General features: G+C 44.4%; 1 protein-coding gene across 1 annotated transcript in view; it reads left to right on the top strand.

Annotated features, from left to right (window-relative positions):
• LOC141126643 (vomeronasal type-2 receptor 26-like) overlaps positions 1–17,784 on the top strand; it is a 128,357-nt gene that overhangs the window by 70,956 nt on the left and 39,617 nt on the right. The window contains exon 2 of the mRNA XM_073612575.1: positions 271–492. Within this exon, the coding sequence (XP_073468676.1) occupies positions 271–492 (222 nt within the window). The remainder of the gene's footprint in view (positions 1–270; positions 493–17,784) is intronic.

Raw genomic sequence — 17,784 nt, 5'->3', positions numbered from 1 at the left:
ATCTGAAAATAAAATGAATGATTGATGATTCTCTGTATTATTGGGTCGGGGGTTTCTTTTCATAGCAGAGAGCTGTACATGGAAACATTGTAGGAGAATCAAAAAATAAAGAATGAGTGGTTCTCCTGATCCATTCATTCCTATTCATATTTCTAGAAATGCCATCTAGTACATTAAATCTGACCACTTTGTATTTTTTCAGCAGACTTTTATTTAAGAACTTTTGTAACTGTATATAATAATGTGTGTATTTCTACCTTCCATGAAAAGCTGCACAAATTTGTGAGAGATATTAAATACAAGCACCCCGAGGATAAAGTGATCTACTTTAATGAAAAGTCAGAAATGCAAATTAATCTTTATTTACAAAGCTGGCTTTTTCAGGACAATACATGTATTTCACCTACACCAATTTCCGTTATGCGAAGCCCAGACTATGTGCCTGAAACATTTCCTAATATGAGTAATCCCGACTTCTGGAAAACTGGCAAAGTAAGAAATCACTTGATGTTTTCTGTTTATATTGTTTGCTGAGGAGGTTCATAATTTGGATCTACAGGGATTTTTAGCCTTGTTTTAAGATATACTAGCAAATGTGGATGTTCATGAAAGGGGTCATTTTTGGAGTCGGTGAAGGTTGTTGATTGCGGTAATTTTATGCATGTGAAGCATTTCTTACAAGATATGTATTTTCTATTTTGTGTATTTATGTGTTATGGAATAAAGTTGGCATAGAAGGTAATGGGGGTCATAAATATTTAATAATTATATCCCATGTTACATATGTAAAAGAAACAGAGCAGCACTGAAATCAAGAGATTATCAGTAATATAGCCAATGGGGCCCTCACGATGTTCAGAACATGTGATATCTTCACAACATGTCTTCAGCCCTTTTTGAAATAAAAAAAAGGAAATAAAAATGGAAATAAAAGAAATTTAACTGTGTTGCCCATGCTGCTGGTCATCCTAAATCTTGTAGGAACCTGCAGAACTCCTAGAGGAGTCTCCTGAGTAAATGGTGCCTGGTCTAATGTGACCATACAGAAATACTTTTGCGACTTAGTGATAGATCACATAAGTGACATTAGGAGGTGTGATTTACTAAAACTGGAGAGTGCAAAATTTGGTGCAGCTGTACATGGAAGCCTGTCATGTTCCTGGGTGATTTTGAACCTAGATCTGGTTTTGGTCCTGCAGCTCTGCTCACGCTGCCATGGTAAGATCTGAGTCTTTGCAGCATATACTGGGCTAAGTTCTTCTACCCCTTGGACTCGTTAGCTCTTTAGCTGACCCAGACTGCTTGACTACACTAAAGCCTCAACCCTCAGACCCTGTTCACACAGGGACGACTTGTCAGGCGACCTAGTCGCCTGACAAGTCGCCTCCCATTCTGTGCTATGGAACCGTTCTAAGGGGAGCGACGCAAGTCGCTCCGACTTAGAAAAAGGTTCCTGTACGACTTCGGTAGCGACTTGGGGCGACTTGCATAGACTTCTTGCAGGTCACCTCGGTGAGGCGACCTGCAAGTCGTGTTGCCCCTGTGTGAATGGGGTCTTAGACTAAGCTCCACTTCAGACTCTACCCTTCTACAGGTACCTTAAAGTAGCCAATCAGCTTTTAACTTCAGCTTATTTAATTAAGCTTTGACTAAAAACCTGGAAGCAGATTGGTTTCTATGCAGAACTGCACAAGATTTTGTACTCTCCATTTTAGTAAATTAACCCCATTGTATTCAGTGACATCAGTTATTATGACAGTTGATGTGAGATTCTGAGCAGTGACTGATGTCATTATGGGATAGACTTAGATACAGTGACCCAGACATTTGTGAGAGCCAACCTGTCATGAACCTAGTGCCACCAACACTAATTTCTCCTCTAATTGCGGACTTAAGGCAAGCCACGACATTGCACCACAGTTTCACTCTTTGCTTGATTTCCTCCAACATTCACAACTAACTGCACATCTCTGGTCCCTTCTGGCCAATCACCACATATTATGCAAGCCCACCTCTTTTGAACAGATCTGCCTAGATCTAGGACAACTGCTGTTGCACTCCTTATCTTATTTTTATGTTCTTTTTTGACTCAAGCGGTACACCGGAACTCTCTTTCTTACATCAATGGGAATGGCATCTCAACATCTCCTTTTCGCAGGATCAGAAGGAGAAAATCATTTGCTTCTCCAATAAAGCTTTCCTGGCCAGTAGATACCAGGAGGTGGTATACAACTCCAGCAAAACTGAACCATGTGTTTCCCTGAGGGGACTCTGCTTCATATCTTCTGGGAGTGCCCAAAATTAAAAGACTTCTGGGATGAGGTAGAAAAGTGATTCAGACCCTAACGGGAGTCACTCAACAAGAAGCCGGCTGCCTACCTACCTCCTGAATGTCTCCGCTCTATCCAATAAGAAATTCAAAAATTCCTTACTTAACATTTGCTCATGGCAGCGAAGGCTTGTATTTCAGCATTATGGAAAAGTACAAGCCCCCTGACCATAGCTCATTGGAAGGCAAAGATTGAGGAGATTCAAGAAATGGAAAATCTTACCATGATATGAAGGCAGGGTTCACATCATATTGCCAATTGGATGCTGTTTTCTCCGCATCCAATTCGCATGTCAGGAGACTGTGACCGGTTCTCAATGTAGCCGCTTCACACAGCTCTGGGACGGCTGTGGAGCGAATTGCACAGGAGTCCTTTGCATCCTCTGGTCCATTTCAGGTCCGAATGCAGCCAAAAATTCGGACCAAAATCAGACTTGCAACGGTAAAATGGGACGCACCGTACCCCCGCTGTGAGCCGCTCCGCACAGCAGTGTGAACCCAGCCTAAAAGAAAGAGAGGCGCATTAGATGGAATTCTGATAACTATTTCCAGGAGGGTGAATACATTCTTATTTTTACGCTAATTTTTATTCCAACTCTTTCTTTTTTGTATATATGTTGTTGTTTTTAATTTTCATAATTTTTTATGAGTATGTGGTAATGTCAATCAATTTTTCATATGGTTGGTAATTAAGGCGAAAGTTTATCAACTAACCAACAGGGTGTTAAAACCTTGATTACATGAGGTTAATTTATATTTATTGTTCATATATTTCTACATTTTTTATTTTTTGATTTTCATTATAAATAGCATACAGCTTATAATTCACTGTTGGAATCATTTATTTTGTAACATTCGAGTTATATTTAAGATGGATGTATTGGGTCTGTATCAAGGTTTCTTTTTTGTATGCATAAAGTTTTCAATTATTTTTATTAAGATATTTTTCACATAAAGTACCTTTAATAAGGGGGCACCCAGATCCCGGCCCCCCACCCTGTGTGAATGAGTAGGGAGTACATGGTACCCCTATCCATTCATTCACCTAGGGAAAAGTGTCAATAAAAAAAAAAACACAGTACACAGGTTTTAAGAGTAATTTATTAGGCAGCTCCGGGGTCTTCTTCCGACTTCGGGGGGTCTCCTTCTGACTTCTCCCGGTGTTCCGCCTCTTCTCCCGGTGTTCGGCCTCTTCTCCTGGGCCCCGCCACTATCTTCTTCCAGCTCTATTGAAAGCGAGGGGCCCGGTCTGCTGCCGCTGTCTTGTCGCCGATGTCTCGCCGCCGCTGTCTCGTCGCTTCTTCTCTTCTTCCGATGTTGACACGACGCTCTCTCCGTCTGGAATGCTTTGTGCGAGCTGCGGAACCATTTATATAGGCGGTGACCCCCGCCCCCTTGTGACGTCATGGTCCCAGCATGCGCCCCCTTATGACCCCAGAGTCCCTGCGCATGCTGCGACCATGACGTCACAAGGGGGCGGGTGATATATTCACCTACTGTAAAAACATTCCATAACATTTCATCACAAAACCTGCTTAATATACATATAAATAAAACAAGATACATAATCACCACAATCGACATAGTTCTTGGATCAATCTCATAGTACCAAAAATATAAAATGTTAAGTATTTTCCATGGTCTCTCCCCTCTCCCATCTCCCATAGGGAAAAAAAACAACATTTTTTTAAATACTCCAAACTTATTAGTGAAGTGTAATCCTTTACTTTACTTTTGTATGCATAAAATTAGTTTTTTATGTCATCTCCTGCTTTAGAGTAGTTGGTTTCCATCCAACCACTTAACAGCTTGATTAAAACTAAGCTTGGAACATGTTTTGCGGACCTATTATGGCATGATTGGTTGCAGCTGATCGGCACACTTTCGGTTGAACTGCGAATGCGTGCCCATTCGTGCTATCGCTGGATCGCCAATTCGGGCTACGCAATTGTGGCCAAACCGAGACATAAACCGCATATCAGGTGCCAGGTTACTAATGCATTCCATAACATTTCATCACAAAACCTGCTTAATATACATATAAATAAAACAAGACACATAATCACCACAATCGACATAATTCTTGGCTCAATCTCATAGTACCAAAAATATAAAATGTTAAGTATTTTACATGGTCTCTCCCCTCTCCCATCCTCTAGGGAAAAAAACAACTTCTTTTTAAATACTCCAAACTTATTAGTGAAGTGTAATCCTTTACTTTACTTTTGTATGCCTAAAATTAGGTTTTTATGTCATCTCCTGCTTTAGAGTAGTTGGTTTCCATCCGACCACTTAACAGCTTGATTAAAACTAGGCTTGGAACATGTTTTGCGGACCTATTCTGGCATGATTGGTTGCAGCCGATTGGCACACTTTCGGTTGAACTGCGAATGCGTGCCCATTCGTGCTATCGCTGGATCGCCGATTCGGGCTACGCAATTGTGGCCAAACCGAGACATAAACCGCATATCAGGTGCCAGGTTACTAATGCATCCATACACTCTGCTCCCCTCATGAAATCAAGGGGTAAAACACACGCCAGACGCCATCTTGGTGTTCACTTCCGGGTTGGCGCCGTGTCAGGCTGCACTGTATACCGGCTGGATAATTTAGCCTTACTACTTTTATTATATTTATATTGCGCAGTGACTGGACCTAGACTTATACCCCAGATGACGTCTATGAGGACGAAAAACACGTTGAGTTGGACTGAGCCTGTTTCATGTCATTGCACCTGTTTGATGTGCTATGTGATCACATTTATGGAGATGTTCTATTGATATGCTTGATACTTCAGAATTTAGTTTTCTACTTTTTTAAATAAACAATGCAAGAGATGATTGAAAACAGTCAGGGCCCTCCCGTCCCTTCTGTATTGAACTGTACTGTAATTCTACTGTCCCCCCTCTACATTGTAAAGCGCTGCGTAAACTGTTGGCGCTATATAAATTGTGTATAATAATATAAATATAATAATAATAATATAATAATAAAAACAAAGAATTTACTGTGCTTTGGCTCTAAAAGCAGCTAGCATAAATTGCTGGTAGCAATATAAAACATGGAAGAAAATGTATGCAACGCTAGAAATCATAAATAAACACAGAAATCATAGATGTTCACAAACATCTGTAAAAAACAGCACAAGAGTCCACAAAAGTGAGAGTTCATATTTCCTAGGGGCCACCCAGGGTGTATGGTCAAGTAGACTACAGGTGAATAAAGTCTCCTCCACCGAAACAGCAACACATCAGGCCATTCCCCCGAGGTATGGACCACTAAATTATAGGTGATCATACGAGCATTTCAGTAATCCTCTGGCTTGTCTCCACTAATCTAAGGTGACTCACAAATGGATCCTGTCAGCCCCTCCAAGATAGTAGCTCCACAGGTTACATATAGCAAAATGAGAACAGATAACTCCCCATGGTGCAGCATATCAAAACAAGATTTTATTGCAAATGAGTCCAGAATACTCACAACAAAATCATGAAAAACAAGCGTTGTCATGAAGCACAGAAATGGACGGTTTCCAACCTACAAGATGGCCATGGTCCACGCGTGTTGCGACATGACGTGAGATAACCAGGCTCCACCCTGCAATGGATAGTTTTAAACTATGTGGAGACTTCTTTTCTTTTATGAATGCTGCAGTCCAAGTTCCAATAAGAGGATTAATCGTCTTGGAGAAGCATAGCAATCGATTTCTAGAGATTGCCCTTTTGATTATCTCCTTGGTGCTTCCTTTCTTAAGCGCGGTTGCCTCATTGCCGCTGGCACTTGAGTCCATACATTCTGGTAAGCCTGTTTATTCTCGCTCTCGGATGGTGGATGCACATGTCATGGTGACTCCTTAAGTGGATGTTGGTTACCTCCTACCACTGCTACTAGAATGGATTTAACTTCCAACTCCCTATATTTGGACTGTTTTGATACACAGTGGCTATTTTCATATTTTTTCTACACTTTTTTGCGCATTGCACTTTAATATCCAATATAAGACATTACTGTTTAGATATGTTTTGTGCATCATTGTGTTTTACAGAGCGCTGCACTTTATTATCCTTTCAATTGGAAGCTAATGCCCGTTGATCACTCCATGCTCCTAATGCTGGCATACTCTTTCTTTTGATGTAACTGCGGATGGAGACATCTCCCCCTGCAGCGCTGCATGGCACTGACGTATGTATTCTGACAGCAGCACCCTGCTGCTGTCAGAATACACAGAGCAATGCTGCAGCTGATTGGCATTCCTGCAAAGCAAACAACAACAGTTAACAATAACACACAATAATAATATAACATCAACTCAATAAAACAAAATCTTTTTTTTTGTTTTTTTACTTTTTTTGTAACACCTTTATTGCTTTTATTTTATTTATTGTGTTATTATTTATGGCGAGTAGGGATGGGCTTTATATTCAGGTCGAACATGAGTTCCACTCGAACATTGACTGTTCGCCCGTTCCCCGAATAGCGAACAATTTGGGATGTTCGCGGCAACTTCGAAAGCCGCGGAACACCCTTTAAAAGTCTATGGGAGAAATCAAAAGTGCTAATTTTAAAGGTTAATATGCAAGTTATTATCATAAAAAGTGTTTGGGGGCCTGGGTCCTCCCCCAGGGGACATGTATCAATGCAAAAAAAAGTTTTTCAGGAGCAGTGATTTTAATAATGCTTATTGTGAAACAATAAAAGTGCAATATTCCTTTAAATTTCGTACCTGGGGGGTGTCTAGAGTATGCCTGTAAAGTGGCGCATGTTTCCCGTGTTTACAACAGTCCGAGAGCAAAATGACATTTCTCAAGGAAAAAAAGTCATTTAAAAGTACTTGCGGCTATAAATGAATTGTCGGGTCCCTGCAATACACATAAAAGTGACCAAATTTTTTTTTTTTAAATGCGTGGGGGTCCCCCCAAATTCCATATCAGGCCCTTCAGGTCCGGTATGGATATTAAGGAGAACCCCACACCAAAATTTAAAAAGAAATGGCGTGGGGGTCCCCCTTAAAATCCATACCAGACCCTTCAGGTCTGGTATGGATTTTAAGGGAAACTCCACACCAAAATTTTAAAAAAAGGCATGTGAGGTCCCCCTAAAAATCCATATCAGACCCTTATCCAAGCACGCAACCTGGCAGGCCGCAGGAAAAGAGGGGGGATGAGAGAGCACCCCCCTCCTGAACCGTACCAGGCCACATGCCCTCAACATGGGGAGGGTGCTTTGGGGTAGCCCCCCAAAGCACCTTGTCCCCATGTTGATAGGGACAAGTGCCTCTTCCTCACAACCCTTGCCCGGTGGTTGTGGGGGTCTGCGGGCGGGGGGCTTATCGGAATCTGGAAGCCCCCTTTAACAAGGGGACCCCCAGATCCCGCCCCCCATGTGAATTGGTAATGGGGTACAAATGTACCCCTACTATTTCACAAACAAAGTGTCAAAAATGTTAAAAAAGACAATAGTTTTGACAATTCCTTTATTAATGTTTTCTTCTTTCCCCGCTTCTTCTTCCATCTTCTTCTGGTCTTCCTTTGGTTTTCTTCTTCTTCCTCCATCGTGTTCTTCCCCCGCTTCTTCCTCTAGCTTCCTCTGCTTCTTCCTCCGGTCTTCTCCTCCAGCATTTGGGGGGACACCACGCCATTTTTTTTAAATTTTGGCACGGGGTGAGGGGGACCCCCACACCATTTTTTTTTTTTAATTTTGGCGTGGGGTTCCCCTTAATATCCAAACCAGACCTGAAGGGCCTGGTATGGAAGTTGGGGGGACCCCACACATTTTTTTTTTATTTTGGTTTGGGGTTCCCCTGTGGGGGAATCCCATGCCATTTTTTCAATGATTTTTATGTGTATTGCCGGGACCGACAATTCATTATAGCCGCGAGCACTTTTAAATGACTTTTTTTCCTTTAGAAATGTCATTTTGCTCTCGCCGTTTTTAAAACTTTTTTTTGCATTGGTCCATGTCCCCTGGGGCTGGACCCAGGTCCCCAAACACTTTTTATGACAATAACTTGCATATAAGCCTTTAAAATTAGCACTTTTGATTATTCATGTTCGTGTCCCATAGACTTTAACAGTGTTCGCGTGTTCGAACAAATTTTTTGCCTGTTCGCATGTTCTGGATGCGAACCAAACTGGACCGGGGGGGCTTATCCCTAAATTCATTTTGACCAAGGAGAGTACATCTGTGGAGTTAGGGGATAATTGTGATTTCCAATTTCTTACAATAGTGGTTTTGGCTGCCAATAGGATATGTAGAATAGTGGTGCGATATTCCCTTGGCCATTGGTCCACTCCTAAATTAAGTAGTGCTAGGGCTAGTCTTAGAGGTAGTAGGATTCCAGTGATGTTTGATATTTTGCACCAAAAACTAGATAAACATATGCATTCCCAAGGTATATGGTACAGAGATTCTACCTGTCCGCACTCCCGCCAGCACATAGGTGAACCCCCAGAGGAAAATTTGGATATACATACTGGGGTAGTACCATCTGTGTGCTATTTTGTGTGCTGGCTCCCAGTGCTTAACATTATGTGTTGCAGTGTATAGGGAGACAAAGGCCTTCAACCATTGTGCCTCTGTGAACTGCTAGTTGAGATCTCATTCCCACTGTGTTATAGCAGAATATTTAACAAAGGTCAATTTGTCTTGTAGCAGAGTATAAAAAAGTGATATACCTCCACATACAGAGTTCGGATTAGTAAAGTGTGACCATACTTTGGAGTGTAATTTTATTTCAGGATGGGGATAGCGAAAAAATTAAAAATTAAAAATTATGAGATACGCAGAAGCGTAAAACAGATGGCTTGGAAGCTTGAATTCTTTTAGCAGTGCCCCAGCAGGTTTGAGAATGCAGTTACATAGTAGATCATGTCCTGTCTTAATACCAATCTGTCGAGATAATGAAACATCAAGGATTAGTGATTCTACAACTTGCACATGCAGTATAATTCCTGGGCTCGGACAGAGTTCATGGGGATTTCCGATAGAACCTTCCAGGCTAGTAAAGATGCATTTGTAGGTAATAGTAAGCCTGATAGTATATGTGGTCTCCACCTATTGCCTTGCAGTAGAGTAAGCAGATTAGGAGCTGGTGCTAAAGCTTGTTCTACGTCTAGCCAAAGGATATCTGGAGAGGGTTGTGTGGCCCAATAATAATCCTTGATATCCAGGAATCCCATGCCTCCAGCTTTTCTGTGTTTAAGTACCCAGATGCGTGGGCATCTAGGCCACTTTCCTTGCCAAATAGAATGGTGGAGCATAGGCGTTAAGGACTTTAAGTATGTTAAGGGGGGGGATGGGGAGTGATCAAAACACATATAATATTTGTGGAAGCACCATCATTTTGTAAGAGGCTAGACGACCAGACCATGACAGGTTGACTTTAGAAAATTGTTGCCATTCCTTAGTCAATTTACAGATAAGGGGTTTATAGTTAGCGTGTGCTAGAGAGGATACTTTTGGGTAGAGAGACCCAGGGATTTGTGAGGAGCAATATCATGTCAACCACAAAAAGATTTATCTTAGGTTGTCTGGAGTGTAACTGAAATCCTAGAATGGATGGGTGGGATCGTATTTTCTCGGCCAAGGGCTCAATCATAATATTGAAAATGGTCGGTGACAGAGGGCATCCTTGGTGCGTTCCATTTGTAATACAGTAGTGAAGGGTTTGGATAGCATACTGGAGGTGTACACTTGAGCAGAGGGCTGGAAGTACAGTGCTGTCAGAAACCATGAACCAGACCAAGACAGAAGTACAGCAAAATCACACTTGTTTATTAATAAAAATAAAAAGGTAAATAGAGTAAGCGTAGTCAAAGCATAGCCAGAGTCCAGTAACTGGATCAGGTAGTCAGCCAAGCCAGAGTTCAGTAAACAGATCGGGTAAGCAGCCAAGCCAGAGTTCAGTAACCAAATTGGGTAATCAGCCAGGCCAGAAGTCAGGGATCCAAGTAGAGGAACAGCAAGCAGGATAAGGAGCCAGAAGGGATGTCAGCAAAGCCAGTCTTTAAACAGGAATGCAGGAGATGGTTTCTTGTGATGTGACCAAGGCAAAGGCAGGAATAAAGTGAGTTGGAGATCTTTAAGTAGGCGGGACTGACGAGCAGATCCACATCAGCTGGTTAACTGTGAAGAGAGATGAGAGCTGGCAATTAGCCGACAGCTGAGCGGCCAGATCAGAGAAGGAAGGGCTGAGCCAGCCCTGACAGTACCCCCCTCCTCAACGTCCCCTCCCCCTCGGAGGACCACCAAGCTTGAGGGGAAAACGTCTATGGAAATCACGGAGGAGGGCAGGAGCATGTACGTCCGAGGATAAGACCCAAGAGCGTTCCTCTGGACCATACCCCTTCGTATGCACCAGGTACTGTATGTGCCCACAGAACCTACGGGAGCCAACAATGGATTGTACCTCATACTCCTCATGGTTCTCAACATAGGGTGAGGACGTGGCACCGAGGTGGTAAAGCGGTTGCAGACCAATGGTTTCAATAAGGAGACACGAAACACATTTGAGATGCGCACTCTAGGAGGAAGGTCCAATGCGTAAGCCACTGGGTTAATCCTGCAAAGGATATGGAAAGGCCCAATAAACGGAGGTGCAATCTTCAGTGAGGGAACACGAAGTCGGAGGTTGCGAGATGACAGCCAGCATGGGGTCTGTACCTATCATTAGCATGACGCAAAGCCTCCTGGACTTGTGCCCAAGTGGAACGAAGACCATGGAGATGCTCCTCTAGCGCAGGAATACCCTGCTGAACAAACGAGTCAGGCAACATGGAAGGTTGGAAACCATAATTCGCCATAAACGGAGACAATCGGGAAGAAGAATTCAAGGCACTGTTGTGAGCAAACTCTGCCCATGGTAATAGGTCTGACCAGTTGTTGTGATGATCAGAAATATAGCAATGTAGGAATTGCTCCAAGGACTGATTAGCTCATTCTGCAAGCTGAAAGAGAAAGCAAGCTGAATTCCAGCTGTTCACAAAAGGCTCGCCAGAACGGTGACACAAACTGACTACCCCGGTCTGAGACAATCACCTTGGGTAGCCCATGTATGCGAAAGTGGAAGCCAGTTCCTTACAAGTGGGCAACTTCTTAAGTGGAATACAATGACACATCTTTGAGAACCGGTCAGCCACCATAAGGATAACTGTGTTGCCTTGGGATTTTAGCAACTCCACAATGAAATCCATAGACAGGTGGGTCCAGGGCCTCTCTCCATTGGGTATGGGTTGTAGGAGGCCCACTGGAAGGTGTCGTGAAGTCTTACTCTGAGCACACACGGAACAGGCAGCTACGAAGGCAGTTACATCAGCACATAGACTAGGCCACCAGAATTGTTGGGAAATGGCCCAAACGAGTTGATTCTTCCCAGGGTGGCCAGCTGCCTTGGGAGAATGGTAAGTCTGGAGCACGGCAGTATGGAGACACTCTGGGACAAAGCAGCGGTCACAAGGTTTCTCAGGAGGAGCATCGACCTGAGCAGCAAGAATTTTGTCACCCAAAGGAGAAGTAAGACTGGTGCGAACCGTAGCCAGAATACGATCAGGAGGAATCATAGGAACCGAAACCAACTCCGACTTGGAAGTGGAGGCGGTCAAATAACTCTGTAATCAACGGGATCGGGTAGGCATTCTTAATCGTGAAACGATTGAGACCCCTATAATCAATACAAGGTCTCAGTTCACCTCTCCTCTTCTTCACAAAGTAGAAACCAGCACCAGCAGGAGACGAGGATTTGCAAATGAAACCCCGAGAAAGTGCTTCTGCAACATACTCCTCCATGGCTTTATCCTCCAAGACTGACAAAGGGTAAACCCGGCCACGAGGGGAAGTGGCACCAGGTTGAAGGTCAATTGCCCAATCATACGGCCGGTGTGGAGGCAAACTACCGGCTTGACCATTGTCAAAGACATCGCTAAAATCACGGTACTCCTCTGGCAGGGAGGAGCATGAAGAGGTACACAGGACCTTGGCTACCTTCTGAAACCATATTTCACTGCATTGTGGTGACCAGGAGAGAATCTCAGCACAGAGCCAATCAAAAGAGGGGCTGTGCCTCTGTAACCAAGAATAACCAATAACCAGTGGAAACTTAGGAGAGGAAATCAATTGGAATTGGATTATCTCATGGTTAAGAGCCCCCATGGCCATGGACAACGGAACCGTCTCATGAGTCACATGGGCAGGCTGTAGAGGTCTCCGGTCAAGAGCCTCAATGGCAAGTGGAGTGTCATGCAGCTGCAGTGGAATTGAGTGCTTTGATACAAAGGCAGTATCAATGAACAGGCCTGCAGCCTCAGAGTCGATTAGAGGCTGTATCTCGATAGAAGACTTAGCCCAAGAAAGGGTGACCGAAACCAGGGGAGAGTCAGAACCCGTCCCTGGATTCAATCTATCCACGGACGGGTTCGGAGCCATATTGAAATCCCCAGCTATAACAAGGTTGTCCGTGGAATATGAAGCGAGTATAGGAGTCAGGAATTTAAGGAGAGACATAGTAGCCGGAGGGGGCACATACAAACCCACAATTAGCATCTCAACAGTATCTATCACAGCATGTAATAAAACAAATCTGCCCTCCGGATCAGTCCTGACAGCAAGTAGGGTAAAGGACAGGGATTTGTGTATTAACACGCTAACTCCCCTGGCGTAACCCGAGTATAACGAGTGATAGGAGTGCCCTATCCATGGTTTTTTAAGACCAAGGACTTTTCTGCCCACCAGGTGGGTCTCCTGAAGTATACATATGTGCGGGCTATATTTTTTTAAGTACATAATGACCAGGGTTCTCTTTATTATGTCATTTAATCCCCTAACATTCCACGATATAATTCTCAGAGGCGCCATAGCCTTAGAAATAACAATATTTTAGGATGGGAGTATTGACAGGACTGACCCGGAGAGGAGCACACACCCTCCAATATACAGGAGTTCATTCGTATCATCTTGGTCAGCAGGCCCCAGGCAAAGCCAGGGGCCAGAAAAGATAACCCAAGTAGACCACCGCTTATAGTCGTATCAACCTGAATAAAACCAGAACAAAAAGGGAAACAAAGGAAAAAAACAACAAAAAAAGGGAGCAACCGCAACCCAAAAACCCAACCCCCCCCTCCCCGCACATCCGTTGGGGAACTCGGAGTGCTTGTATCCCAAACTGATTCCATTATGTTGTAGGAAAGTCTCCTGTGAAAGCAATGGAGAGGCAGGCGGCCTTCCCTCACACAAGCGTTACTACTTCCCACAAGATTGGAGATCTCCGCTCCCACGCCTACAGCATAGCAGCATATAAATGGAAGAAAAAAAGATTAACTAGTAAATAAAGGAAAAACAAACTCTTGCAAAATATTATAGCGGCATTTGGACTCTTCTAATGCATAATTTGCAAGGCAAGGTTGGGCTTGAAAATAAAAAAAACACCTAATATGAATTAGGGGCACACACTTCATTATTTAACCAGTTTACCACCCGCAGATATAGGGAGAGAGTCCATCCCCCTAATAGTGTCACTGGCATGTAAATCCCTTAAAGGAAAGAAACTTTTACAGAACCATCTGGCATCCTTTAAACTTTTCTAGTGCATAATTTGTGAGACAAAGTTGGGCTCGAAAATAAAAAAAACACCTAGTATAGACTAGGGGCACAGGCTTGATTATTTAACCAGGTTAACCTTTGCAGATATAAGGAGAGTAGTTCATCCCTTTAGCAGTGTCATGGACATGCAATTCCCTCAGAGAGAACACACTCTTGCAAAGTAAATAACAGTGTTAAAACTTGTCTAATGCATAATTTGCAAGGCAAAGTTGGACTTGAAAATAAAAAAACACCTAGTCTGAGCTAGGGGCACATACTTCATCATTTTACCCGTTTACCATCCGCAGATATAAGGAAAACAGTTTATCCCCCTAGTAGTGCCACTAACATGCAACTCCCTCAAAGGAAGGAAACTTCTGCAAATTAATTATAGCAGCATTTAAACTTGTCAGATGTATAGTATGTAAGGCAAAGTTGGACTGGAAAATAAAAAAACACCTAGTAAGAACTAGGGGCACACACTTCATCTCTGGGCCAGCTTAACCTTCACAGATATAGGGAGAACAGTCTATCCCTCTAGCAGTGGCGTAAGCATGCAAGTCCCTTAAAGCTGCCTCGTGGTGATCCAGCAGATTCCGGCCCCGTTCATGGATTTCCCCTCCCCCCCACATGTTGGAAGGACCAGCCGCAAGGAAAGAGCACTGTTTCCTCCCAGCACTACCGAGTGTATGAGTTGAGCACATAACAGCCTTGCAGTAATGTAATATGTAGGAGATTAACTGCGTCAGCGCTGCAAGATGTTGTCCTGTCCCAGCCGTTCAGGTAGAGATTGGAAAGGGAAATTGTATAGCAAAAGAAGAGAACATGAAAACGAGCGTCTAGTGTGCTCCCAAGTCACTCACTTCGGTACTAGCCAGCGTAGCTGTTCCAGATAGGAGAGAAGCACAGTGTTTCCTCACTGCACTACCCCAGGGGAGAATTTTCCACATAGCTGCCTCAGACAGGATAATATGGGGTGGGTTAAGTACATCATCTCAGCGGTACATCCTTCTGCATGTGAGTGTCTCCGTCTGGGCACAATAGCAGGGAGTATGATGCAGGTTACAGTCACATCCTTCCATCGCGTAGATTCGGGTGGTTACCATCCGACTCGTCTGGAGGGGGAAGGTCAGTCAGCAGGCAAAGACTGTGGTCAAAGTAATCCTTCTCCCTCCGATGCAAAAAAGCAAGGGGAGATGAAGGGTGGGGAGGGAGAACAGGAAAAGCCAGTCTATACCGGATCAATAGTGAAGCTTATACGTTACCGGGCACGGGGAAGGCCGTCCAGCCACTGAGAGGCATCCTCTGGGGAGGTGAAGTAGCGGGTAGATTCAATAACCCGAAGGCGAGCCGGAAAGAGCATGCTATACTTGAGCCCTTTTGTGCGAAGCTGTGCTTTAACATGATCAAAAGTCCTTCTGAGCCGTTGCGTATCAATAGAATAGTCCGGGAATAGCATTAGCTTCGTATTGTCAAAGCGCAATTCGGGGACTTTGCGGGCTTCAGGTAGTGCCAGGTCCCGGAAATTCAAGAGTCTAAATATAAATGTACGCGGAGGGGATCCCGGGGGGCCTCGCACAGGAGGCATTCGATGGGCTCTCTCTATAACAAAGTGCGGAGAGAACTTGGCCTGCAGAAGCAGGGTACGGAGCAGTTGTTCAGTGAAGGCCGCGGGGTCCTGACCCTCTGCTCCCTCTGGTAGCCCCACGAGCCGCAAGTTGTTCCGTCGGCTCCTGTTCTCGCCATATTCCGCCCTAGACTCCAGGGCCTTCACCTTGACCAGCAGGGTGTGAATAGAGGCCCTCTGGTCCCGAATGGAATCCTCCATCTCACCAACCCTACGCTCAGCCTCTCCCATTCGTCCTCTCATCTTCTCCATGTCCCTCCGCAGCAACCCAAACTCTGTCTGGAGGGTATCGATTTTTGCTGTTAGGGTCGTCTGGCATCCAGTGATCGCCTGCATTAAGGCCTGAAAGCGGTCTTCCTCTGCCGTCGCTGGGTCCGCCATGTTGTCTTGAGATGCCACGTGTGCGCAATCTATGGAGGGCCGTTGTTGCTGCTGCTGGGCTGGTTTAGGGGCTTGTTTAGCCTTCCTACCCGGACCCGATTTGCTTCTTCTCATGCCCTAGCAGCCTCCAGTGTCTGTTAGTCAGATGTAGGATTAATTTTCGGATATTTTAGGCAGGTGGGAGCGGAGCTCCTCTCACACACGTCCTTTCAGGCCGCCAGCTCAGCCACGCCCCCTGCTATCTCATCCTTGATGGAATCCGAGAGACCATGAGAAAAAGCAGCCACGAGGGCCTCATTGTTCCAAGCAACCTCTGCTGCCAGAGTACGGAACTCAATGGACATGAGGCACTTGGCAGCAGAAGCGGAGCGTGCGGGAAACGTCAAATACCCTTTTAAAGGAGGCCACAAACTCTGGCTAACTCAAGACAACAGGTTTTTGTGTCTCCCATAGAGTGTTAGCCCAGGCCAAGGCTCTCTCAGAAAACAAATATATCACAAACCCTACTTTGCTTCTGTCCGTGGGAAACGCCTGGGGCAGCATCTCAAAAGATATCTCAACTTGGTTGAGAAACCCTCTGCATTGAACTGGATCGCCGCCAAATCGCTGGTGAAGCAGAGCGGAATCAGACATACCTCTTATAGAGGTAATACTTAAGGCGGGTGCCTGCACAGAGACTGGCACAGCAGCAGGGACGGCCTGCAATTCAGGTTGAACCGGAGCAGCCACAGTGGGGGATTCCAGGTGAGCCGTGTGACTCAGGAGCGTTTGTAACGCCATGGCAAACTGATCCATGCGGTGATCTTGCTCATCCAATCTGGAAAAAATATTACCAACAAGTGGATTGACTGTATCTTCTGAATTCATGGCCTTCGCCTACTGTCAGAAACCATGAACCAGACCGAGACAGAAGTACAGTAAAATCACACTTGTTTATTAATAAAAATAAAAAGATAAATAGAGTAAGCGTAGTCAAAGCATAGCCAGAGTCCAGTAACCGGATCGGGTAGTCAGCCAAGCCAGAGTTCAGTAACCATATCGGGTAATCAGCCAAGCCAGAGTTCAGAAACCAGATCGGGTAATCAGTCAGGCCAGAAGTCAGGGATCCAAGTAGAGGAACAGCAAGCAGGATAAGGAGCCAGAAGGGATGTCAGCAAAGCCAGTCTTTCATTCAACCGGCTTTTATTGGTACAGTCAATAAAGTATACAATAAGAACATTATCACAGTAAATGTCAATAAGAGTGACAATAATTACATCCAGAGGCAAAAGGGGAAAAAGACATCCCATGTAGAAAGGAAATTACAGTTAGAGGTGATAGGGGGTTCAGCATTTCAGGATATATGGCAGAAAATATAGAAACATAGTTTGCATGGTACAGCAGATTTTCAACCTTCTCATGGTTCCCATTCCACTGAGAGTGATATTAGGAACACGGCAATTTGTATATAAGAACAAGTATAAGTATAAGGGGGGGGCTTCACTATATACTGTAGTCTCCGGGGCTTGTAGCCACTTATCCCAAATTGTATCATATTTGGAAGGACAACCTCTATGTTGAGACATGATATATGAGCTTTTTGTACTTTAAACCATGATTTACTTCCCTTAGCCACATTGTAAGCAAAGCCAGTCTTTAAACAGGAATGCAGGAGATGGTTTCTTGTGATGTGACCAAGGCGAAGGCAGGAATGAAGTGAGCTTTAGATCTTTAAGTAGGCGGGACTGACGGGCAGATCCACAACAGCTGGTTAACTGTGGAGAGAGATGAGAGCTGGCAATTAGCCAACAGCTGAGCGACCAGCTCAGAGAAGGAAGGGCTGAGCCAGCCTTGACAAGTGCTAAAATAGCAGAAAGGCTATTACCACAAAATCCAA

This window comes from Aquarana catesbeiana, linkage group LG01, assembly GCF_042186555.1.
Source record: "Aquarana catesbeiana isolate 2022-GZ linkage group LG01, ASM4218655v1, whole genome shotgun sequence".
Taxonomy (NCBI): domain Eukaryota; kingdom Metazoa; phylum Chordata; class Amphibia; order Anura; family Ranidae; genus Aquarana; species Aquarana catesbeiana.
The sequence above is the reverse complement of the archived record's forward strand: the minus strand, read 5'-3'. Positions and strand labels throughout refer to the sequence as shown.